General features: G+C 38.8%; 2 protein-coding genes across 2 annotated transcripts in view; one reads left to right on the top strand and one right to left on the bottom strand.

Moving 5' to 3' along the window:
• GLG1 (golgi glycoprotein 1) overlaps positions 1 to 25,597 on the bottom strand; it is a 154,275-nt gene that overhangs the window by 76,894 nt on the left and 51,784 nt on the right. The gene's annotated exons all lie outside the window — the stretch shown is intronic.
• On the top strand, positions 6,151 to 6,486 carry LOC308358572 (cytochrome b-c1 complex subunit 7-like; the record flags this gene model as incomplete). Its single annotated transcript, XM_080828809.1, has 1 exon — positions 6,151 to 6,486. One exon carries the CDS (start codon positions 6,151 to 6,153, stop codon positions 6,484 to 6,486), a length of 336 nt encoding a protein of 111 aa, XP_080684935.1.

The raw sequence follows: 25,597 nt of genomic DNA, 5'->3' as shown, positions 1-25,597 counted from the left end.
TGCCTCTCTGCCTACTTGTGATCTCCCTCTGTCAAATAAATAAACAAAATCTTTAAAAAAAATTGAAAAAAAATAAATAAAATACTTCATAAAGTACGTCAATGGTTCAAATATGTATTACTTCTCAGGTAAAGAACATTCACCTCCAGTAATTGAAACAAAGGACACTCCCAACTATTTCTAAGCACTCATTACTATATAGTCTGTAGGACTGGTTCTGCAGCATAGACCTTGGAAAGAACTGGGATCAGATTTAGGTTCTTCAAGGTACTAGCTGGACTGATTTTTGACTCTTGTAAGACTAAATTTCCTATCTATAAATGAGGATGAGTATTTATTATATGTAGGAATAAGTAAGACAAAACATATAAAGCACCTATGAGTGCCCACTGTAAGCATATAATAAATATTATCTATAATAATTGTTATAGTATACTTCTAGAAGAATGTTAACTTTGTACTGCCTTAACTCCAAAATAAATCAATAAATCAATCTCAAAAATAAGGAAAAAAATAAATAAAAAGAGGTTTTCTTTTTAAACCTCAACTTAAAAGTTTGTAGTTATACAGATTCTTAGCTACAGGAAGGCAACTTCAGTTTAAATAGTTAAATTACATTAAGATAAACAGGAATAAAGGTATAAATTTTTTTTAAAAGATTTTATTTATGGGGCGCCTGGGTGGCTCAGTGGGTTAAAGCCTCTGCCTTTGGCTCGGGTCATGATCTCAGGGTCCTGGGATCGAGCTCCGCATCGGGCTCTCTGCTCAGCAGGGAGCCTGCTTCCCTTCCTCTCTCTCTGCCTGCCTCTCTGCCTACTTGTGAGCTCTGTCAAAGGAATAAATAAAATCTTAAAAAAAAAAAAAGATTTTATTTATTTATTTGACAGAGATCACAAGTAGCCAGTGAGGCAGGTGGAAATAGAGGGGGAAACAGGCTCCCCACTGAGCAGAGAACCTGATGCCGGGCTCGATCCCAGGACCCTGAGATCACGACCCGAGCCGAAGATAGAGGCTTAACCCACTGAGCCACCCAGGTCCCCCAAGGCATAAATTAATTTTGGAAATTATGGTAGAAAAATCTTATCCCAATGGAAAGAACAGTCTTTAAATGGCTTCATCAATTTGCTTAGCACAAATAAGTGTGTATAGAATTTCTGCCTGCCCCTCACCCTAATTTCTCAATCTAATATCCATATACATATCCAGGCATGTATCTATTTTGAACTTCATTTAGGTTGTTTCTAAGTAAACATCAGAGGATTAAATAGTTTTGGTTTTGTTCACTCATATTTTAAGTCTCCAAGAGCCTTTATATTTAAATCCAACTGTTCAGATGCAGTTATCTTTAAATATGCAAACAAACCAAGGCTATTAGTCACCTAATAACACTTTTCTCTATCACTTGGGAAATGTTTTTAGCCCACCACAGGCAGTCAATGCACTTTCCTCATCACATCAAACTCAAATTGATTCATTCTGTGAAAATAAATGTTACTTGTGGCCAACTGGCCAACTTAATAATAAGCAAGATCAATGATTGACAATTCAATCTAAATGTCCTGCATTCATCTGGGTTTGTTATTTCAAATCACTTAACAGCCACAGGTAGTATAATGCAGTGCAAAATGGTGCCTGCGTGGCTCAGTTGGTTAAGCTTCTGCCTTGGGCTCAGGTTATGATCCCAGGGTCCTGGGACTGAGTCCCTCACTGGGCTCCCTGTTCAGTGGGGAGTCTACTTCTTCATCTCCCTCTGCCGCTTCCCTCCGCTTGTGCTCATGTGCTCGCTTGTGCTCTCTCTCAAATAAAATCTTAAGAAAGGAAGGAAGGAAGGAGTGCAAAAGAAGTCCAGGACTACACTACCATAATTCTTCTGAATACACTCAGATCTTCAACACTATCTTTTAACATTTTGATCATCACAATTATTATTCTTCAGGAGAATACTGGGAAATGTAATGTCTAAAATACAGGGCTTTGACTAAAGGTCTTTGAATCTTTAGTCTACATCAAAAACAGAGAAGATAAGGACTAGAGGAAAGTTTGCTATGTCAAAGATAATATATTAAATTCCAACATCTGATACAAATGAAATACCTCATAGACCACAGAAAGAGTACAGAATAAATAATTTAAGTGATCCACAAAAAGCTTTGGAAAAGTTCATTCTTCAAGAGAAATCTTACTAAATAACCCACATCACAGAACTTGACTGGGCAAATGCTCTCTACATTAGGCAGAACATACCCAATTCATATACCTATTCAGAAGCAAGAGATGATACCTAATGACAGAAAACATATTTTTGTTTCAATTTCAAAAGGGAAAAAGAGATGGGGTGGGGTGGATAGTAGAAAGTCAATTTGGGATTGCTCTCTCGCTCTCAAAATCTTGCTTCTGGGGCCAAGGAATTTTTTTTTAAGCCATTTACCTAGATTCTCTATGTTCCTTATTTTTACCACATTATGCAAGGGAAAAAAACTTTAAGCATTTAAATGAGACTTGCCTTTCCGTAACATGTACTAAATAAAATCCACAAAATGAAACACTCTATGTCTCATTTAAAATATCCACTTCAGTTGTAAATAGTATGGTACACTTGTATATGTCTACTGTGAGTCATTTGTCTGGTTAAGAATCTTACAATGTGGGGCACCTGCGTGGCTCAGTGGGTTAAAGCCCCTGCCTTCGGCTTGGGTCATGATCCCGGGGTCCTGGGACTGAGCCCCACATCCGGCTCTCTGCTCTGCGGGGAGCCTGCTTTCTTCTCTCTCTCTCTGCCTGCCTCTCTGCCTACTTGTGATCTCTGTCAAATAAATAAATAAAAACAAAATATTAAAAAAAAAGAATCTTACAATGCTATGATGCTGATAGCTAATTATGGCATTAAGGTAAGGAATTCAGATGCATATACACAAACCAACCTAGGTGATTCCCGACAGATTTTAAAATAAAAATAACATTTACGACATACTAAGATATCTTAGAATATTTTATCTCATTAAGTAACTTACTAAAACCCTTTAGCTAGAACTTCAATTTCTAAACTTTATCTCAAAATTAACAAATACACAAGGAGGGGCACCTGGCTGGCTCAGCAAGTGAGGTGTGTGACTTGGTCTCAGGGTTGTATGAGCCCTAAGTTGGATGTCGAGATTGCTTAAAATAAAATCTTAAAAAAAACTTAGCCAATGCTCATTTTAAAATATAAATACGGAGTAATTTTGGCCTCAGAGCAAGTTAATGAGGTTTCAGAAAAGTGAATACATTAATACCTTCTTTCCAAAAGGTTTGCCACTGGATAAATGATCTCACTATCCATGACTTATAAAAATAATTTATTCAACCAGTTACTAAAATTGTCCCTGCTTCTAGACAAAGAAACAGTGTATAGAAATGGGAAGCTGACTTCCCTGGTTTAAAACAGTCTCTGGGGGCACCTGGGTGGCTCAGTTGGTTTAATGTCCAACTCTTGATTTTGCCTCAGGTCATGACCTCAGGATCGTGAGCTTGAGCCCCATATCGGGCTCTATGCTGAGTGTGGAGACCACTTAAGATTCTCTCTCCCTCTCCCTCTGCTCCCCCCCCAACCCCCGGCTTGCACAGACCCTCTTGAAAAATACATACATACATGCATACATACATACATACATACTAGTCTCCTATTAGTTCACTTTAGGGCCATTAAAAACTCCCAAGTTTTTCTGGTTTTATTTTGTTCCTCTGCTCTCTTGGGGTAGTGCCTTAATTAAAAATAAACACAAGAAAATTCCTAAGTTACATTTTCAAACTTTTCCCTGTTTCACCAATACCTTAATAAATATAATTATATATCCTAAGTCTCAGAAACACAAAAACAAAAAAATAAACAGCAGATTCTTTTTCCAGAGATGACTAATCACCCCTGCCTTAGAATTTAAGATTAGGGGCGCCTGGGTGGCTCACTGGGTTAAGCCTCTGCCTTTGGCTCAGGTCATGATCTCAGGGTCCTGGGATCGAGCCCCGCATCAAGCTCTCTGCTCAGCAGGAAGCCTGCTTCCCCCTCTCTCTCTGCCTACCTCTCTGCCTACTTGTGATCTCTGCCTGTCAAATGAATAAACAATATCTTAAAAAAAAAAGAATTTAAGATTAGTTTAAGATTAACTATTAACTAATTTAAGATAAACTATTTAAGATTAAATAGTTTACATCATTAATTGCCCCCAAAATAGATCAGACAAAAGTATCTTGCTTCTATGTATTGCCTTAAGGCTACAAATTCCATATATGACAAAATTCAATTTTTTTTTTCATATTCAGTTTTCTTTTTGTATAGTGAGGAAACCAACAGACCAGGTAAGACTGTGAAATTGTTAATTTCAATTCCGATTCTACCAGTTAACTTATGCTATTATTTGGGAGAAGCCAATCGTTAATCTCATCCTTTGCCATTAGAATTTTTGAATCTGAGGGGCGCCTGGGTGGCTCAGTGGGTTAAAGCCTCTGCCTTCAGCTCAGGTCATGATCCCAGGGTCCTGAGATCGAGCCCGGCATCGGGCTCTCTGCTCAGCGGAGAGCCTGCTTCTTCCCCTCTCTGTCTGCCTCTCTGTCTACTTGTGATCTCTGTCTGTCAAACAAATAAAATCTTTAAAAAAAAAAAAAGGATTTTTGAATCTGAACTATGGTAAAAAGAGAAAAACACATTTTTTTAAAACCATTCCCCTATAAAAAATAGACCCATCCTTTCTGAAGCCCTCTGACAATTTTGATAGTATAACTACCAACTCACAACAGCTTACATCTGTGAAAAATATCCACTTCCAAATAAAGGGATCATTTAAATTGTCTCTGATGCCAGAAGTTGTTTTCTCGTGAGAGATATATATATACATATATATACATGGTATTGATTTAATCTACTGATGACAGCTTAAACTTTGATTTTCAGAACAGAAGAATAACTAATTCAGGATGAAAGATTTCAACTCTTGAAGTCAATATTCAGGATCAGTCTCTGAATGAGAACCTGACTCACAGCAAGCCCTGGAGCTGCTCCTCCATTCTAAAAATATCTGCCACAGGGCACCTTATTCATTCCAAATTGAATAAGAATTTCAAATCTATGTTCTAATTCTTACTTGGTGCAACCATGACATCACAGAGCAGAAGTGCACAAATGCACAAGAAATTCTGCTACAGTAATTTGGCTACGAGTTTTACCTATCTTGAAATTCTTCCTTTAAACATTAAAATCCTAATGAAATAAATTCTTGGCTGATCACAAAACCCCTCCTCTCTCTGGCAGTATTTTTCTTTTCAGATAACTGAGGGCAGTGGGGTGTCTGGGTGGGTCAGTTGGTTGGTTGTCCGACTTAGGTTTCTGGCTCTGGTCATGATCTCAGAGTGTGGGATTGAGACCCATAATGGGTTCCATGCTCAGCGCAGAGTCTGCTTACGATTCTCTCCCAACCCCTCTGCCCCTCCCTCTTTCCCTCTCTCTCAAATAAAATAATCTTTTAAGTAAATAAATAAATAAATAAATAAATAACTGAGGGCAGTTCCAGGAAGGCAGTGATCACAGTTTGGGCCATCACAACATGAGGCACACACTGGCATTCAATATACATTTATTTGGTTGACAGAAATTCTACCTGATTCTCTAGGCTTCCAAAGGCAAGCTGTCAGTTACTGAGGTCACAATGAAATAAAGAACTTCTCCCCAACTTCTTCCTTTTGGGTCTATGTTTCAGGCTTTTTAATTTTAACATCAGTGCACTAATACAGCCCCACATTAAAACCAAAACTATGCGGGACGCCTGGGTGGCTCAGTTGGTTAAGCAGCTGCCTTCGGCTCAGGTCACGATCCCAGCGTCCTAGGATGGAGTCCCACATCGGGCTCCTTGCTTGGCGGGGAGCCTGCTTCTCCCTCTGCCTCTGCCTATGCTCGCTCACTCTCTCTCCCACTCTCTCTCTGACAAATAAATAAATAAAATTAAAAAAAAAAAAACCAAAACTATGCAATGACTTCAAGCTGGATGGGACATGAAATTACTAAATACAGAGATCAAAGAGCACTATTCTCAGAAAATTAAGCCCACTATTTCGGTTTCTTGATGGAGAAGTATTACGACAGAAAAGAAAAAGGTTACCAAGAATTACATTTCTGGGGTCAAAATGGCAAGCAGGCCTGCCGCTGCAGCATCAAGCCGGTGGCTGGAGGGTATTCGAAAGTGGTACCACAATGCTGCAGGGTTCAATAAACTGAGGTTAATCCAAGATGATACGATATATGAGAATGATGATGTGAAAGAAGACGTAGGAAGGCTTCCTGAGAACCTTTATGATGATAGGATGTTTTGCATTAAGAAGGCACTGGAACTGACCATGAGGCATCAGATCTTGCCTAAAGAGCAATGGACAAAATATGAGGAGGATAAATTCTACCTTGAACCATATCTGAAAGAAGTTATTCGGGAAAGGAAAGAGAGAGGAGAAAGGGCAAAGAAGTAATCATGGAGTTGAAATCTGGCTGCGGCTGCCCTCAAGTATTTTTAAGAAGTTGAATAAACATGAAATGTACAATTTAGAACTATCTGAGCTGCAAATGTATTGCTTTAAATAAATGTCTATTATGATTATTTAAAAAAAAAAAAAGAATTACATTTCTGGAGTTCCTCTGCAAACGTCTGAAGAATTCCTCACCATTATTTATTTAAATCCAATTCTCCAGGTAGAAACTGTTCGTGCTTCAAATGAAGCTTTTAGAAATGACCAAGAAAAAAAAAATCCCACATGAATAAACACCAATGAATTAGATCTGAAGGGGAAAAAAAAAGACAACTTCTGAAAGTCAACTCATCTCATGAGGACAACTTATGTTGTCTCTTTAACCGCGCCTCCCCCCCACCGCCCCATATCTATCCTTTTAATAACTTCTAAAAATCAGGCAGATATAAACTGGTTACAGCTTATGTGTAAGGTAACTTTCTACTTCAGAAATCAACCAATCTCAGCCGGAATCTCTCAGTAAATTCTGCTTCATTTCCTCCCTGTAAGCACCTATCTGGGGCAGTTACAAGACTGCCTGACTCTGGGAAGCACATGTGAGGCACATAGCAATGAGTGTGGATGAACACCAGTAAGCCTCATGCAAGGGGCAGAAAGGACCTGCATTTTCTTAGGCCCATGCTGAGGGAAGAAATGTTAACAGGGAGAGGGCCTGACCAGTAAAAGAAAAAAAGAAAACAGAGCTAAAGAGCAAAATGTGATTATATCCCCAGGATAACAAATGGAAAAATAATTAAGAGGAAATCATAGGAAAGCCATCTTCTAGACAGAAAGAAAAACCCCTCTTCTTAGTTTCTCAACAGCTGCTTAAGGAAAGCCTTCCTAGCTAGCTTCTACGGAGTCTAACAAAGCCGCTCCTCTGTCCTTCCCCAACTCCATTCAGTCCACCATCTGAGTGCCCCGGATCTAACTCAACAAAGATACTGCATAAAATTTTCAGTGGTCTTGGGGCGCCTGGGTGGCTCAGTGGGTTAAAGCCTCTGCCTTCGGCTCAGGTCATCTCTCTGCCTGCCTCTCTGCTTACTTGTGATCTCTGTCAAATAAATGAATAAAATCTTTAAAAAAAATTTAAAAAAATGTTCAGTGGTCTTTATCCAACTAAAATTTGCTGCTAAGTTAAAGAATAAAAAGGAACTTTACTCTTTTTAAAGGGGAAATACATACATCACCTACTAAACAGGGAACTGTTTCCATCTAATTGTCTCAAACCACTGCAAACATTCAGTTTGTCATGTGAGCAGCAATTTTGTTTTGTGAGAAGTGAAACTGTAAGTTATACTTCTGTTCTACAGAAAGTAGAAAACTTTTCTTATAATATAGGGAGAAGGGAGATAAAAAACAGAAGAATCTGTTTTAGCCTTAATTTAAGAAAAAGTATAAGGGAAAATACAGATGGCTATGTCTTAACTCTTGTTGAAACCATTGTTCTTCTATTAAAAAACTTTTATTTAAAAAAAAACTTGTATTAAAAAAAAGAAAAAACTAAAACTAAATTATAATAAAATTAAAACTGATAAAAAGGGGTGCCTGGGTGGCTCAGAGGGTTAAGCCTCTGTCTTCAGCTCAGGTCATGGTCTCAGGGTCCTGGGATCAAGCCCCGCATCAGCATCGGGTTCTCTGCTCAGCAGGGAGCCTGCTTCCCCACCCCCGCTGCCTCTCTGCCTACTTGTGATCTCTCTGTCAAATAAATAAATAAAATCTTTAAGAAAAAATAAAGCTGATAAAAAGAATTTTGACGCTTGTTAAAGATGTTACTAAAACTGTGCTGTGTTTATTCTGAACAATCTCAAAACCTGTAACTACTAGCAAGGGATTAGAATTTACTACGCTTCCCACTAAGGCCTGATCCTGACTTAGAATTTCTACATACTTTTTAAAAAAGAATCTCTATACATATTCTTGACTCAAACTACATGGCATACTTATACCATTTAAATTTAGGTTAACTATATTCAGTGTATGTGGTATTTCGGAGGTGACTGCAGAGTTGGCAATTTACTGGTTACAGTAAGTGAGGGAAAGAATAAAGGATGATGGTGCCCTAGTTTCTGGGTTGGGGGACAAAGTGGGTGGTGGCAGCTTCACTGGGAAGTGAAGTCCCGGCCCAGGACGCTTGGAGTAGCAGGTCCTCAGCTCAGTTCCAGAGCTGTGGAGACTGAAGTGCCCATGGACATCCCCCACATACATAGTTGGCAGTATGGGTCTAGAGCTTAGGAAAAAGGTTTAGGCCTATGACAGAGATATAGGAATCATCACATTTACCTGGGATGAACTCACCAAGTGGGAATAGAACCATGACATTTAAGCACCTGATTAAGGGGGTGACTGAGAAAGAAGAGTCTGATAGAAAAGACACAGAGAAATGTTTTTAAGTTTTTATTTTAATTCCTTAGTTAACATACAGTCTTACAGTAGTTTCAGGTGTACAATATAGTGACTCAACAATTCCATACATCACCTGGTGCTCATCACAACTCCTTAATCCCCACCACCACCTCCACCCACCTCCCCTCAGGTAACCATCAGTTTGTTCTCTATAATTAAATCTGTTTCTTACTGTCTCTTTTTCCCTCCTTTGCTCATTTTCTTAAATTCCAAGTATGAAACCATATTGTATTTGTCTTTCTCTTACTTCGCTTATTAGCATTATACTTTCTACAGCTCCATCTATATCATTGCAAACAGTAAGATTTCATTCTTTTTATGGCTACGTAATATTCCATATATATATAATATACATATCACTCCTTCTTTATCCATTCACCAATCAATGGACACTTGGGCTATTTCCATAATTTGGCTATGATAAATAATCCTGGTATAAACACTGGGGTGCATGTATCCCTTTGAATTAGTGTTTTTATACTCTTTGGGTAAATATCCAATAGTGCCAGTGCTGGATCACAGGACAGATCTATTTTCAACTATCTGAGGAACTTCCACACTATTTTACACAGTGGCCTGCATCAGTTTGCATTCCCACCAAATAAGCAAGAGGGCTCCTTTTTCTACATATCCTCACCAACACCCATTGTTTGTGCTGTTGATTTTAGCCATTCTGACAGGCATGATGTGATAGCTCAGTGTAGTTTTGATTTGCATTTCCCTGATGATGAATTATGTTGATCATCTCTTCATGGGTCTGTTGGCCACCTGGATGTCTTTTTTGGAGAAATGTCCGTTCATGTCTTCTGCCCATTTTTTAATTGGATTATTTGGTTTTTTGGGTGTTGAGTTATATCAGTTGTTCTTTATATATTTTGGATACTAACCCTTTATCAGAAATGTTATTTGCCAAGTATCTTCTCCCATTCTATAGGCTGCCTTTTAGTTTTGCGGACTGTTTCTTTCCCTATGCAGAAATCTTTAATTTTGATGTAGTCTCAAATTTATTCTTTGCTTTTGTTTTCCTTGCCTCAGAAGACAGATCTAGAAAAAAGTTGCTACAGCCAAAGTCAAAGAGGTCACTGTCTCCTCAGAAAAATGTTTTAAGAAGGTAGTGGTCACAAACTCATGACTGCATTTACATAAAATGTCCAAAAATGGAAATTTAGAGACAGAAAGTAGATCAGTAGCGTGTAGGCATGGGAATTAATGGGGATTAACTATAAATGGGCATCAGGGACATTTGGGTGGGGGGATAAATATATTCTAAAACTGATTTATGGTGGTAGTTACAATATTCAGTAAAGTTACTAAAAAATCACTGTAAACTTGAAATGAGTGACTATGTTAAACATCCTTCAGTAGAGCTGTTTTTTAAAAAATGAAGATTGAGTATTGCATCTTCCACACTGTGACGTGGATACTACTAGTGCGAGAAAATGTTTAGTGAGATTTATAATAACCAAAATTATAGGCTCCACACCTAGCAAGCTGGAAACCCCGTCCACAGATATCTAAGCACGTATTCTAGTTTTTTAAAAGGAGAGCGGTGTTTTAGTTGTTAAAGTTCATGGCAGCCCTCAAAGTTCAGAAAATAAAATTTGGTACACATATATAGAGAGCAAAGAGACTATGTAATAAGTAGATGGTGTTTAATTTTTTTAAAAGGCCCCAAATGGAATCACTTGTGCTAACCCAAGACTTATCACTTAACTTTACCACAGTTTCAACCCATCTCAGGAATGTAATCTTAAACCACTCAACCTAGAATTTCCTAGTCAACACTACTAGTGAGGTAATCTGCCTGGCAGACCCCCTCTGGTCCACAAGGATGAGGTACTCCACTCCTGCCTTGGCCCTGATCCTTCTGCCTACAGAAGTCTCCCATTTTGTATCCTTTTCTGGAGCTCCTGTCTATTTGCTAGATAGGATGCTGTCTAATTCATCATCGTATAAAACTAATCTGACCTTCAAATTACTCAGTTGAATTTTGTTTTTTAACAGTGACCAATTCCCAATCAGGTACATTTAGAAATACGAAGGGGCACTTTTGTTTATCACATGAACTTGGGCTAACACCGACATTTGGAAGGCAATGTTTAAACTACAATTTAGGGATGCCTGGGTGGCTCAGTTGGTTAAGGCAATGCCTTCAGCTCAGGTCATGATCCCAGGGTCCTGGGATCAAGTCCTGCATCAGGCTCCTTGCTCAGCAGGGTGCCTGCTTCTCTGGGGCGCCTGGGTGGCTCAGTGGGTTAAGCCTCTGTCTTCGGCTCAGGTCATGATCTTTGGGTCCTGGGATCAAGCCGGAGTCTGGCTCCCTGCTCAGTGGGGAGCCTGGTTCTCTCTCTGCCCCTCCCCGCTGCTTGTGTTCTCACTCTCTCTCAAATAAATAAAGAAAACCTAAAAAGAATAATAATAAATCAGGAATACATACTGGTATTCACTTACACTTTTTTTAAAAGATTTTATTTATTTATTTGACAGAGATCACAAGCAGGCAGAGAGGCAGGCAGAGAGAGAGAAAGGGAAGCAGGCTCCCCGCTGAGCAGAGAGCCCGATGCGGGGCTTGATCCCAGCACCCTGGGATCACGACATGAGGCGAAGGCAGAGGCTTTAACCCACTGAGCCACCCAGGCACCCCCTGGTGTTCACTTACACTTAATAAAAGCTGCCTTGGTATTACTGGGCCAAACGGATGTAAGCAGGCACATAACTTTTTACACTAATATAAAAATTATGAAAAGGGGCTAAGTATGCTAAATGTCCTTAAATGGACAGGACACTACTGCACACTGAGGAATGGTCCCTCCTAACCACCCAAAGCATTCCTACTGAAAAACACCGTCTTAAACCATGTTCACATTAGCACCTCAAAAGGTTAAGTACCTACTGATTCTTATCCTAAAATATTTAAATATAAGGAATCTGTCTTACCAACAAAATATTCCACTATATGCAAATTAAAAATATAATTTCCCCAAAGTTTGTTTGAAAAGTCACACAACCATTAGCTATTCAAATCTTAGAAAAAACATCAACTATTTTAAGAGATATTTAATTTTTCCGTTATTTGTCACTTAGTTTGAACCAGGCTTATAATTCCCTCTGAGTTTTAACCATTTTTTTGACAAACCAGGCAATAACATTTATAAGCACTTCTCTGTAAGGCTGAAATGTAGTATTTTCCTTTGAATTTTTAGAAAGTGTAATTTCATTAACTGCCGCAAGATACAAGTATAGTGTATCTCTTTAGTAAAGCATTAAACTGTACTAAGGGGTGTATGGGTCATTCGGTCAGTTAAGGATCTGACTCTTGATTTTAGCACAGGTCGTGGTCTCAAGCTCATGGGATCAAGCTCCATATCAGAATCGGCGCTCAGAGTCTGTTTCAGGTTCTCTCTCTCTCTCTCTCCCACCATCTCTGCCCCATCCGGACCACCCCCGCTGCCTGATCTTGCCTGTACATGTGCCCTCTCTCTCTAAAATAAATGAATAATTTTTAAAAATCTTTAAACTGTATTATAAAGGGTTCTGTGTTCTTGGAGGGTGAAAATCTGTCTACTCCATTTTTTTATACACAGTGCCTAGTACATTTAGTACAAATAGTAGGTACTTATATTTGTTTCAAGAATAAGTGAACAGGGGCGCCTGGGTGGCTCAGTGGGTTAAAGCCTCTGCCTTTGGCTCAGGTCATGATCCCGGGGTCCTGGGATCGAGCCCTCTGCTCAGCGGGGAGCCTGCTTCCTCCTCTCTCTGTCTGCCTCTCTGCCTACTTGTGATTTCTGTCTGGCAAATAAATAAATAAAATCTTAAAAAAAATAATTGAACAAAGTTACTGAAAACTAATAAGCCATATATGATAAGGAAAATCTAACTGTGTGCCTTTATTTTCAGGAGAATTAGCTAATTTTATATTGAAAAGCCTTAACAGTAATTTTATATGATTAAGAAACATTTGGATGAAGATCACAATGAATTAAATGACCACTATAGCATAGGACAGACAAAGAACAGGGAGAGGCCACTTATTTGGAAAACATAATACACCTAGTCAACAAAAGATAAAATACACAGAAGTAAGAGAAAGGAGGTCAGCAATTGGTTCCTTCTATTTGTCACGTTCTGAACTCTTTCCATCACAAAGAACTACAAATTTTACCCCATCTTCCATCACTTAACCCACACCTAGAATGAGTATTTGCAAATTACATTCCTTCTGGATATTTGGTCAGGGGAGGAGGGTTAGTAGGAGAGGAAGAGATGATTATTCAGAGGAGACACAGTTGTGGAGGAGTACCAGCGCTGCAAGGAATACGAAAATGATTGTACTAATCGTGTCCTAAAAAGTATATACTTTCCTTTCTTACAATAGTCATCAAAAGCTTTTTTCTAAAGATGGGTGAGAGATTCCATCAAGTTTTGAGTACATGTTTTTATAATGTGGCCAAACGTTAAAGCTGGTGGGAAAAAGAGCTGCAAGACTCAACTGACAGGATACCATGATGTCCTGGAATCTTAATATATCTTGGCCAATATGCTGACTTAAAAAGATAAGCACATGGGGAGCAGCGGCTCTGCTTCATGCCAGGCAGTGTCTCCGCACGGTGTGGGTTTCCTAGTGTAACAGCAGTCACACCATATGGTGCTGCTTTTATTGGCAGAGGCAGGACAGAAGCTGCCAAAAATTCAATGTGCTATTTTGGGCCATGAAACGTGATAATTCCCAAATTTAAAACATTACGATTTTTAAACCAAAAAAGATCTTTTTTAAGATTTTAAATATTGGACTTTTGTAATTCAAGGCTCAACTGGGTAACAGCTGTCTTTGAATTAAGACAAAGACACAAACAAAAATCAAAAGTTGGGGAATAAGCTTGGCAGCTATTCTCTGAAAATAGTATTTTTTAAGGATTTAAACAAACTCTATAGTTATATTATAAATGTAAGGCTGTAATGTGTAGAAACAGTTTCTGAAATACTACATTTTGAAAACATTGAACGAGCACAGTAGATGTGAGATGGTTAAAAGACGGTTCATCAATAGGATGGCTTCTGTTCTTTCTCTCTAGCCACTTCTGTAAGTTCTAGCAAAGTAACACAATTTCAACTACTCAAATAAGATGATATAATGTTTGAACTCTGAGCAAGCCTGGAAATATTCATGTTGAATCCAACAAACTATTTAACCCTTACAAGTGCAGCCCTAGATTGGAATAATTAGGTCCAGGATTCTAAAATCAACTTTAAATGCTTTATTGAGGCTAGTAATATTAATTTCAGAAAAGCAATTTTTGAGCTTCCACACTTGTGTCAATGCTAGCCTTTTCCTCAAGCCTGCTTTTTCCTGAATTAGGTTAATTATAGGTAATAAAAATAGCTCTTCATTTGCCCTGAAATAAAATGGGTTTTAGGAACTGCTTTACATAAAGCAAGAAAAATTTAAGAGAAGGACTAGGTTGAATCTAAAATTACAAGTGAAAACTCCATTTTCCTGCCCACCCAATACACTGCACAACAATAAACACAAATTATCTAGAGTAAGGTGAACTGTAAACGCAAATAACATTCACCTAAAGAGAGCTTTGGTCCAGCAACCCAAATATGTAGAAACTACTGAGGTGTACAAGCTACTGAGGTTCTCAAAGTGCATCAACATCAGCATCTGCAAATTCTTAGGCCTCCACCCCTAGATCTACTAAATCTGTGTTCTAACAAGGCTTCCAGGTGCTTCAATGGACACTAGAGTTTAAGAACCACGGAGGACTTTTGATATATGAAAGACAAAGTATGCAAGGCCACTTGAGTGGCTCAGTCAGTTAAGTGTCTGGCTCTTGGTTTCGGCTCAGGTAGTCCTGAGATCAAGGCCCATGGCAGGCTCTGCACTCAGTGGGGAGTCTGCCAGAGATACTCTCTTTCCCTCTCCATCCTTCTTGCTCTCTCAAATAAATAAATCTTCCAAAAAAAAGAAGAAAAAAAGAAAAAGACAAAGTATGCCAAACACAGATTATTGCTTAAAAGCAATTTAACAACTTTCACTTGCTCTATTAAACCTCCTGTTATAATTTCCTAAGAATACTAATGCCTAGAAGTTATATATTAATCAGAGGGTGATGACAGCAAGAAATAAGAAATACCTTCAAGTGCTGTATCTTTTTTTTTTTTCTTTTTTCCTAGTAATCTCTACAACCAAGGTGGGGTTCAAACTCACAACCCTGACATCAAGAGCCATATGCTCCAACTACTCAACCTGCCAGGCACCCCAATGCTCTTTTTCATAAAAGACAAGACTGCCTTTTAAGTGGAGTTGGTCAATTTGTGTGCAGGTATGTGTGTTGATGGAAAAGGGGTTGCCTTTAAGTGTTATGCCAAAGACTATAATGATGTTATACAGCTGATTTCAAATGTATGAGGGAAATGATGTACCAGGAGAATTATGGGAGAGGAAGAGGAGGAAAAAGAAGACATGTCCTTTAAAATACTTGTTTTCAGGGACGCCTGGGTGGCTCAGTTGGTTAAGCGGCTGCCTTTGACTCAGGTCATGATCCCAGCGTCCTGGTATGGAGTCCCACATCGGGCTCCTTGCTCAGCAGGGAGCCTGCTTCTCCCTCTGCCTCTGCCTGCCATTCTGTCTGCCTATGCTCACTCTCTCTGACAAATAAATAAATAAATAAATAAATACTTGTTTTCAGGGCACGTGGCTGGCTTAGTCAGCAGAGCACATGACTCTTGGTCTCAGAGTTGTGAGTTTAAGCCCCGTAATTGGGTGTGGAGCCTACGTAAAATAAAATATTTAAAAATAAATAAAATACTTTTTTCGCCTGCAAGTTATTAATGATCTTACACATTAGTCCAAGTAGACACAACAGAAGCTAGTCTAGAATAAGAAGATAATTATAACTAGAAGAAAATGGAAAACACCTTTCCAGTTTTTCTTTTCCTACAGTCTTTCACCCTTCCTCCTTAAGAATTAAGTTTTAACCAAAGAAGTTTGAAGTGTATATAGTTTAAACCACTGCTATGATTAGTTTGAAGCGTATGTAGTTTAAACCATTGCTATGACTACGAATGTGGAAAGTAAGCCATATAAAAACTTCCCTGAGCAATCAAAAGCATACCCAACATTTGCCCGAGACTCAGTATTGTCTTTTCTGGGATGAACTGCCATCTTTTTCTTCAAGTGTCTTGACTTAGAAGGTATGAACTCTGTTAAGTTATAGGTCCTTCTGCTTAAACCACTGTTCAATCTATGCTTTGATTCTAAGTTCTCTCATTAGTTTTGAAAACACTTGATCAACACTAACCTGTACATGAAGGAAAATAATTCTTAGGGGAATTAAACAGGGTACTGGAAGAAGACTTTGAAGAATAGTTGTCATTTGAGCTAGGCCGTGAAAGATGAGGGGGAATTTCAATAGAGGAGAAGGAAGAGAGATTTCAGGCTTAGGGAACACTGTTCACGCCTTCATCTCCTCTCGTGTAGGCGCTGGAGATGCAGTGCTGGATGAGACCGTCACAGACACTCCCTCATGGAGCTGTCATTTGAGAGCATGGAGGTAAAGAGAAAATAGGAAGACGACTAAAATAACAGCAAATTTGTTGTGAAAGAAACAAAGTGGTGAATAACGAGTAACAGTGGCAAGTTCATTTTAGATGGGGAGGGCAGGAAAAGCTCTGTCATTTAAAAGCTGAGTTCTAAAGGGAGAGGATGCAGCTATGCAAAAGTGGGTGGGGGGAGGTGGAGGTGTAGCAACAGCATTCTGGGCAAAGGGAACATCATACTGGAAAGAGTCTAGCCAAGTTTTAGCAGCTAAAGACGGGTATGGACAGAGCCAGTGGCAAGTAAAATGGCAGAAAATGCATTCAAAAAGAAAGCTGGTAAGGAGTTTGGATTTTATTAGAAATGCAATGAGAGGGGCGCCTGGGTGGGTCAGTCAGTTGGGCAGCCGCCTTCAGCTTAGGTCATCATCTCAGGGTTATGGGATAGAGCCCCACATCAGGCTCCCTGCTCAGTGGGATGTCTTCTTTTCCCTCTGCCCCTACGTGCACACACACGGGCACACTCTGTCTCTCAAATAATAGTATCTTAAAAAAAAAAAAAGAAATGAAATGAGAAAGTGTAAAGGATTTCAATTAGGGGACAGACACGATGAAATTACTTGTGTAAAAGAAATATTGCTTATCCATCACATTGTTCTTTCAATTTTTATCTTTTAAAAAATTATATATATATTATATATATATATATATATATATATATATATATATATATATATATTTAATTTGAGAGAGAGAGAGACAGCATGAGACAACACAAGTAGGCAGAGTGGCAGGCAGAGGGAGAGGGAGACCAGCAGACTCTCCACTGAGCAGGGAGCCTGACACAGGGCTCAATTCTAGGACCCTGAGATGGTGACCCAAGCCGAACTAAGCCAGTGGCTTAATGGACTGAGCCACCCAGGTGCCCCTATCCATCACATTTCAATAAAATTTTTTTTAAAAAATAAACTTTGAGATATACTTTACAATAATAAAATTCACACATTTTAAGTGTACAGGCTGGGGGTGACTTTTGACCAATACATGTATCCGTGTAATCACCACCACAATCAAGATATAGAACATTTCCATCTCTTAAAGTTCACTTGTGCCCCTCTACAGTCTCTTCTGTCTCCACCCCTGCCTTAGGCAGCTCATGGTCTGTTCTCTATCACAGTAGATAAATGTCCCCCTATTCAAAATTTCATATGAATGGAATCACTTCTATGTCTATTCACTTTCAATTACAAAATGTCTGTGAAGGTCACCCATGACATTCTGTGTATCAGTAATTTATTCCCTTTTGCTGCTGAGTGGTACTCTGTTTTATAAGCATAATTTGTTTATCCATTCCCCCATAGGCAATTGGGGTGTTTCTGGTTTGGGCTCTTATGAAAAAACCTGCTCTGAACACTCATGCACAGATCTTTACATGTGAGTATGTTTTCATTTGAAGGCTAGACTTTCTGGGTCATATGTTAAGTATATGTTGAAATATAAGAAAATTACAACAGTTTTCAAAAGTGGTTATACCAATTTAGACCCCATCACCACCAGCAATGCATGAGAGCTCTAGCTGCTTCACTTCCTTCTGTTCTTAATTTTAGCAATTCAAGTGGATGGTGAGTGGTATCTCATGGTTTAAATACAAATTTCCTTGATGACTAACGATATACAGAATTCATACATGTGATAAGTGACCATTTTAATATTTTTTGTAAAGCACTGTTCAAATCTTTTTTGCTGTTTTTGGAAATAGAGTGGTTTGTTTTTTGTTTTCTTTTTTTTTTTTTTTGAAAGAGAAAGAGAGCACGCATGCTGCCACAAGTGGGCAGGAGTTGGGGGAGAGTGGGCAGGGGCAGAGAGGGAGAGACAGAATCTTAAGCAGGCTTCATGCTCAGCCTTGAGTCCAAAGTGGGGCTCATCTCACGACCCTGAGATCATGACCTAAGCCAAAATCAAGAGTCAGATGCTCAACTGACTGAACCACCCAGGTGCCCCAGGAGTTGTTTTATTATTAAAGACTTCTTGATTTATTCTAGACACAAATATCTTCCCCTAGTCTGTGACTTGCCATTTTGTTTTCTTAATGGTGATATTTATGTATTTATGTATGTATATATGTATTTATATTTTAAAATAATCTCTACACTCAACACGGGGCTCAAACTTACAACCCCAAAATCAAGAGTCACGTGTTCCACTGATTAAGCCATCTGGGTATCCTGACAGTGACTTTTAAAGAGCAAAAATTTTATTTACGAAATCAGATTTAACCAATTTTTTTTATGGCTAGTGTTTTTGTGTCTTAGAAAAATCTTTCTCTATTCCAAGCTGATGAAGGATATTCTCTATTTTCTTCTCAAATTCTTATAGTTTTAGTTTAGGTCTATGATCTGTTTCAAGTTAATTTTTGTGAAGTAGGGCTGAAATTAATTTTTTTTCCAAATAAGTATAACAGATTCCTCAATAAACTGTGCTAGCACAACTAAATTTTCCTTCTTGGCACCTTTGTCAAAAATTATTTGGCCACACATAAGTGTAGAGGCTGCTTTTAGGCAACAGACTTAGGCAGTGGAAACTTGATCAATGCAAAAGAGCCCACCATAACCCTCTGGCTGAATACAAAACAGACCCATTGGGTGACCCATCGCAAAATATCCAGAAGGCCTAACAAACCAGTGGGCTACTTATAACCAGGCACAAGTACCAAAAAAGGAAAATTCCCTATGTTCCCTCTATACCCTCTATACCTTCCCCTTTAAATACAGCCCCCAAACACTGCCTCACTGCAGACAATCTCCCTTTGGGGTCCTGCTCACCGCTCCCATGTGGTATATTCAATAAACTTCTATCACCTTTGTCCTAGCTCAAGTGAATTCACTGTCTGCACCTCCAGCTTCTACCTGATCAGGCTGCCCCACATTTGGGGGACCCCATAATATGCAGACCTAGTTACGGACTTTCTATTCTGAACCACTGATCTTAAAGGGACAGACAGTATTTTAGGTTTGGGGGCCATATTAGTCTCTGTTATACTCAACTTGGTAACTGCAGGTCAAAAGCAGCCTTAAGGAGTATGTAAACTAACAGGTTTTACCTTGTTTCAACATGACTTTCTTTATAAAACACACAGCCATTTTATGGACCTCTGATTTATAAAATTATCTTTCTGGCAACACCATACTATCCTAACTGCTTTATAGTAAGTCTTTGTAAACTGTCTTGAAATACAAGTAATGCAAAATATCTAATTTTATTCTTCTTTTTCAGTTATTGAAACTATTTCCAGTTCACCTGCATTTCCATATAAATTTTAGACTCAGCTTGTCAGTTTCCTACTTCCTACCTTTCCTCCCCTCCCAAAAAAGCCTGCTGGGATTTTGATTGGGATTGCACTGAACTGAATCTCCAAGTCCTCCAAACCCAGGAAGATTATCTCTATTTAGTTAGATCTTTATTTTCTTTTACCAGATTTATTCCCATGTATTGTTTTGTTTTCTTTTCTTTTAAAGATTTTATTTATTTGACAGAGAGAGATCACAAGTAGGCAGAAAGGCAGGCGTTGGGGTGGGGGGGAAGCAGGCTCCCCGCTGAGCAGAGAGCCCTATGTAGGGCTAGACCCCAGGACCCTGAGACCATGATCTGAGCCGAAGGCAGAGGCTTAACCCACTGAGCCACCCAGGCGCACCCCCACCATGTATTGTTTTTTTAATGCAAATTTTAATATCTACTAAAAACATATAAAAGCAAAGCAGACCTTACTTTTTTGTGACACGAATGATCAAATTTTCCTACACTAACTGGGTGTCAAAAAATTTAATTCTATACTACCTGGAATTAGAACACACCCCACAAGTTGAAGGGTCAGTCCCAAATGACTGCCCTCATTTCAGATGCCAGTCACGAGTCCCAAGCCCCAAGGACACTTATGTATCTATCCAACTTGGCTACAAATTTGAGGGTCCTAAGACTCCCTCAATCCAGTTGTATAACTCTCTAGACTGACTCACAGAACTCAAGAAAACACTTTATTTACATTTACCAGTTTATTATAAAGGATACAACTGAGAAATAACTAAATGGAAGAGATGCTTAGGGCAAAGTGGGAGGAGGAGCCACAGGGCTTCCAAGGGCCTTCCCGAAACCTTGATATGTTCAACAACCCAGAAGCTCCCCAGGTCTTCTAGCTCAAGAGCTTTTATGAAGCTCAACCTCTAGCCAACCACCCCCCCATACCTTCTTAGAGATGGTTGGTGGGACGGAAAGTTCCAACTGTCTATCTCTTGGTCTTCCATCAGATGACCAGCCCCATCTAGGGGCCCCACTTTTAAGTCACCACATTCACAGAGACTCAGGTATAATGGAAGGAGGCTTGTTAATACATTAACAAAAGAATTCCTATCATTCAGGAAATTCCAAGGGCTTTAGGAGCTCTGTGCCTGGAAACCAGGATGAAGACCAAATATATTTGTTATCATATCATACTCTAAAAAATTAGGGAAGCTTCTTTCCTTATAAATAAGCCACAAATTCACCAGTGTGAAAGTGGTAGAGTATCACTTGGTCTGCTCTACAACTATGTTTCTATAACTCAAAATTAGCTTGGGTCATTTCAACCACAATTCTCAGGGACCCAGAGAACAGAAGTGGTTTCCAAGGAGCTGCCTTTACAGTGAGTGTCTCTGCAGCCATACCCTCCGTATAGCATGGGCTATGATTCAGGGAGAATTCTCCATTCTCCCACATAGCTCACTAAATCCAGCTTTTACTTCCTCTTCCAGGAGAGAGAAACTCCCCCTGGTAACTTGTATTTAAGTTGATGGTTGAGTCATGAAACCCTGTTTTATCTCTTTCTTCAAAATTTGACTATTCTGGGGGCGCCTGCATGGCGCAGTCTATTAAGCCAACTCTTGGATTCAGCTCAGGTCATGATCTCAGGGTCCTGGGATGGAGCCCTGTGATGGGCTCTCTGCCCAGCACAGAGCCTGCTTCACCCCTCTGCCCTTTCCTTTTCTCCTACCTTCCCTTCTCCCTCCCTTTCCCATCGCTCATTCTCCCTCTCTCAAATAAATAAAATCTTTAAAAAATGAATAAATAAAAATAAACAATAAATAAATAAAATAGGGATAGACCCCACAACAGTTTCTTTTCTTTTCTTTTTAAGATTTTGTTTATTTATTTGACAGAGAGAGACACAGCGAGAGAGGAAACACAAGCAGGGGGAGTGAGAGAGGGAGAAGCAGGCTTCCCGCTGAGCAGGGAGCCCAATGCAGGGCTTGATCCCAGGACCCTGGGATCATGCCCTGAGCAGGGCAGAAGGCAGACCCTTAACCACTGAGCCACCCAGACAATCCCCCACCCCGCCCCCGCCCAACAGTTTCAACTCCAGTTGAAACTGCTATCATTTTGGTTTTCTTGTGGCTGCTAAAAGCTGAGTTTTCACTGTATACCCAAATTCCATAATGGCAAACAGCTCTTTTATAGAAGGAGCCACGTGATAACAGCAGGACTCACATATACAAAGATACAAATTATCAATCTAGGTTTATTATGGGATTATTAAAAATTCTCAGCCAAAGCACATCCATCCAACATTCTTAACCATGGCAATGTGGCTTACAACTACGGTAAACCTCAGTAGCAGAAGTCTTTAGAAACCAGGTGGTACAACACAGAATAGTTATCCCCAGGAGATACCTGGGAATTATTGTTCGCACAAAATCAGTCTTGAAAAAAAAATCAGTCTTGAAAAAAATTTTTTTTTTGTTCAATTCCTCAGCATTACATATTTAAACCCTACTTTGTTCTAAAATGATTTAAAGACCAGGATTTCTTCAATAAACGGGCTGGACTCCTATACTTTTCTCAATATACTGCTGCTAATTATCAGTTGGTCACTTAAAGTCTGGTCATTAAATCATTTTGAAAATGAACAGTCAGGAAAAGAAAGGTTACAGATAGGAATTTTGGAAAATGCATGAATAAAATCATCTTTTGATGGATTCTTATTAATATTCATTTCCTCAACTTGTAAATTCAATGATATCATTGTTTATCACTTTAACTCACTTTTTGCTCAACAGTAGACCAACTGATAGATAACCAAAGATGAGATGCTAATATAAAAAGATGTAATTTCCTTCCACTTATTTTATAAGATTTTGTTGTAAACTGTAAAAAACCCATCAATAAAAAGCATTTAATCAGTTATAGCTGTGCTTGGGTGATACTAACTAGAGGGACTCTTGTCACATACTGATCAAATGATCACTGTAGTGGCTTTAAAAATATGTTCACAAATTTCAACTTTTCCTTCTTAGAAACTGGATCAAGTAACCAAACCCCCCAAATCATAATCTTCTTTGTTTAATGGCTCTGTTCCAGACTGACAAAACATAAAATAGGTCAATTATTCATGTTGTGAAAGGAAGCACCACACAGAACATTAAAAATGTAAACTTAGCACAAATTTCCTTTAATTCATCAATTCCATTAGTACATTTAAAAGATGATCCCATTCTCCAAATGATTTGCAACTGTTCTTATGCTTCTGTATAAAATAACCATGCATAACACCAAGATAACTGTTGATGTGTGTTAGTCAGTTTCTGTAATAGAGTGCAACAGTGGCAAAATTCTCACATACTCCAGAGGATGGCAGAAAACAAAGTCTTGCTAGCTTCTCCTTCTATGGCAAGAACTGGAATCATTTCTAGCGTTTCTCTCACTAATTAATGCTAAGTAAAGAAACTGGTTTGCAATAGGTCAGCCCATATTTGTATTTTGCTGTGGAACATCATATGGTTTCAGTTAGCAATAGATTAACTATTAATTATGTTTTCCTTGAGCTAAATACTAAAATGTGCTCCCATTCCTGAATACAGGTTGAGCAATGGCTCACAACAATTAGCCGAGGATTTAAAAGATTTCTGGGAAAGGGCGCCTGAGAGGCTCAGTCGGCTAAGCGTCTGCCTTGGCTCAGGTTATGATCCTGAAATCCTGGATCGAGCCCACATTCGGCTCCCTGCTCAGTGGGGAGCTTGCTTCTCCCTCTCACTCTGCCTGCTGCTCCCCTTGCTTATGCTCTCTCCTGCTCTCTGTGTCAAATAAATAAATAAATAAATAAATAAACAAGAATCTTTAAAAAATAAAAATAAAAAAATAAGATTTCTGGGGGAAAAAATTCAGTCACTGGTTCATTCAGGGACAATTAATAAGCTAGTGATAATTTGCCTACTTTGTATTACAGTAAGAGTCAATCCCAAATTCCTAAATCACTGAAAACCCCTTTTCTTTTTTTTTTTTTAAGATTTTATTTATTTATTTGACAGACAGAGATCACAAGGTCACAAGTAGGCAGAGAGGCAGGCAGAGAGAGAGGAGGAAGCAGGCTCCCTGCTGAGCAGAGAACCCGACACAGGGCTCGATCCCAGGACCTGAGATCATGACCTGAGCTGAAGGCAGAGGCTTAACACACTGAGTCACCCAGGTGCCCCTGAAAACCCCTTTTGTTTTTACTACAAGACAGCAAAAACAGTTCTACAGGAGAAAAGCAAGATAAAACAAACAACAATTAAGAGCCTAGAGATTCCATCATTTTATAAAATTTGACTTTAAATACTAGTTCTTCTACTAAAAGCTTAAAGTCTTTTACTAGGAGACACAGTCTTCTCTCCAAAAAATTTTCGTTTTAGTTTGAGGATAACTCAAGCACTTTAATTTTACCAACATTTGTACAGATCATCTTAGTATGCAGATTATATACAAAACAACCTAAAGTCTGGAGCCAAGGAGTAAAGTCTAGCTAAAACTAAGAGTTTAACAGTGTGTAAGCTGCATATATTATATGGACAGATAAGAACAATTCTAGTAATATGACTTCAATTAACTTAACTGGATTCTCATAAAGAAAATGTATTCAGATTTTCACTGTTCAGAAACAGTGAAGAACTTTATAAAATTGATAAGTGGAAGATTTACCCCTCATACTTTAATCAGTAGGGTGAATCTACTTTCACCACTGGGCAATTCCACTCTCGCTCCAAATTGGTGTAGTTAGCAAAACTGGAAGGGTCTTTGATCCAGAAAGCAAAACTTTTCTGTAACTACATACTGTTAGGTTGTGAGTTTCCTTTCATTTTTACACATCTTTACTTACTGGATCGTTATCCATTTTACTATATAATAAGTGAACTGAAGTAAAGCAGTAAGACTCCCAGTTAGGGCAAGTTTTAATCATAGAGGTTTTTACATATTAATATAGGCAGGGCCTTCTGCTTGGGTCTAGAAAACGAGAGTATATGCTGATCTAAGTGGAAGGACTGGATGGTGGATACAATTTGCAGATACTGACAGGCCAAAACTCTGGGCATAGTTAATTAAGACACTATTCCTGGTTTGAACACTGTAGGAAAACAGATCAAATGCTTGAGTGAGGAGTTTTAAAACTTAACAGATAACAGGAAGCAGAGAAGGCTGAAGATCCTAATCAGGAGACTGTATCCCAGAAGCATCTGAAAAGAAATCTAATGCAGCTATCTAGAAGCCGTCACCTTAGTTCCTTGGTAGAAACTATCCTGTCTTGACCCTGGGCTTTTAATCAGTTCTTCCTATACTAAAGGGGAAGTAAAATTACTCCTTTTTAAAGTTATTTGGAAAGTACTAGTTATTTCGAAAGAACATACGCTGAATGAACAACATTTTAAAAAAATGGTAGATATGTCCTAACTTAAATAAAGCAGTAAAACAATAAAACTCTGGGTAGTTAAGAATGTAAAAGATTTGCATTTTGGCTTACAGATGGTCTTCCATTTTCAGTCTGATTTTCATACATTATACATTTATATACCAAAGAGACTTTTTTTTTTTTTTTGAGACTTTTAAGTAGGCTCCACGCCCAGCATGAAGCCCAACATGGGGCTTGAACTCAAGACCCTGAGAGCAAGACCTGAGTTGAGATCAGGAGGATGCCTAACCAACTGAGCCACCTAGGCACCCCACCAAAGAGACTTATTTTTTTATTTTATTTTATTTTTTAAAGATTTTATTTATTTGACAGAGACACAGCAAGAGGAGGGAACACAAGCAGGGGGAGTGGATCAGGGAGAAGCAGGCTTCCCACTGAACA

Source organism: Martes martes, assembly GCF_963455335.1.
Source record: "Martes martes genome assembly, chromosome: 17".
In the NCBI taxonomy this organism is placed as follows: Eukaryota; Metazoa; Chordata; class Mammalia; order Carnivora; family Mustelidae; genus Martes; species Martes martes.
Note: the sequence above shows the minus strand (reverse complement) of the source record. Positions and strands in the feature narration are given on the sequence as shown.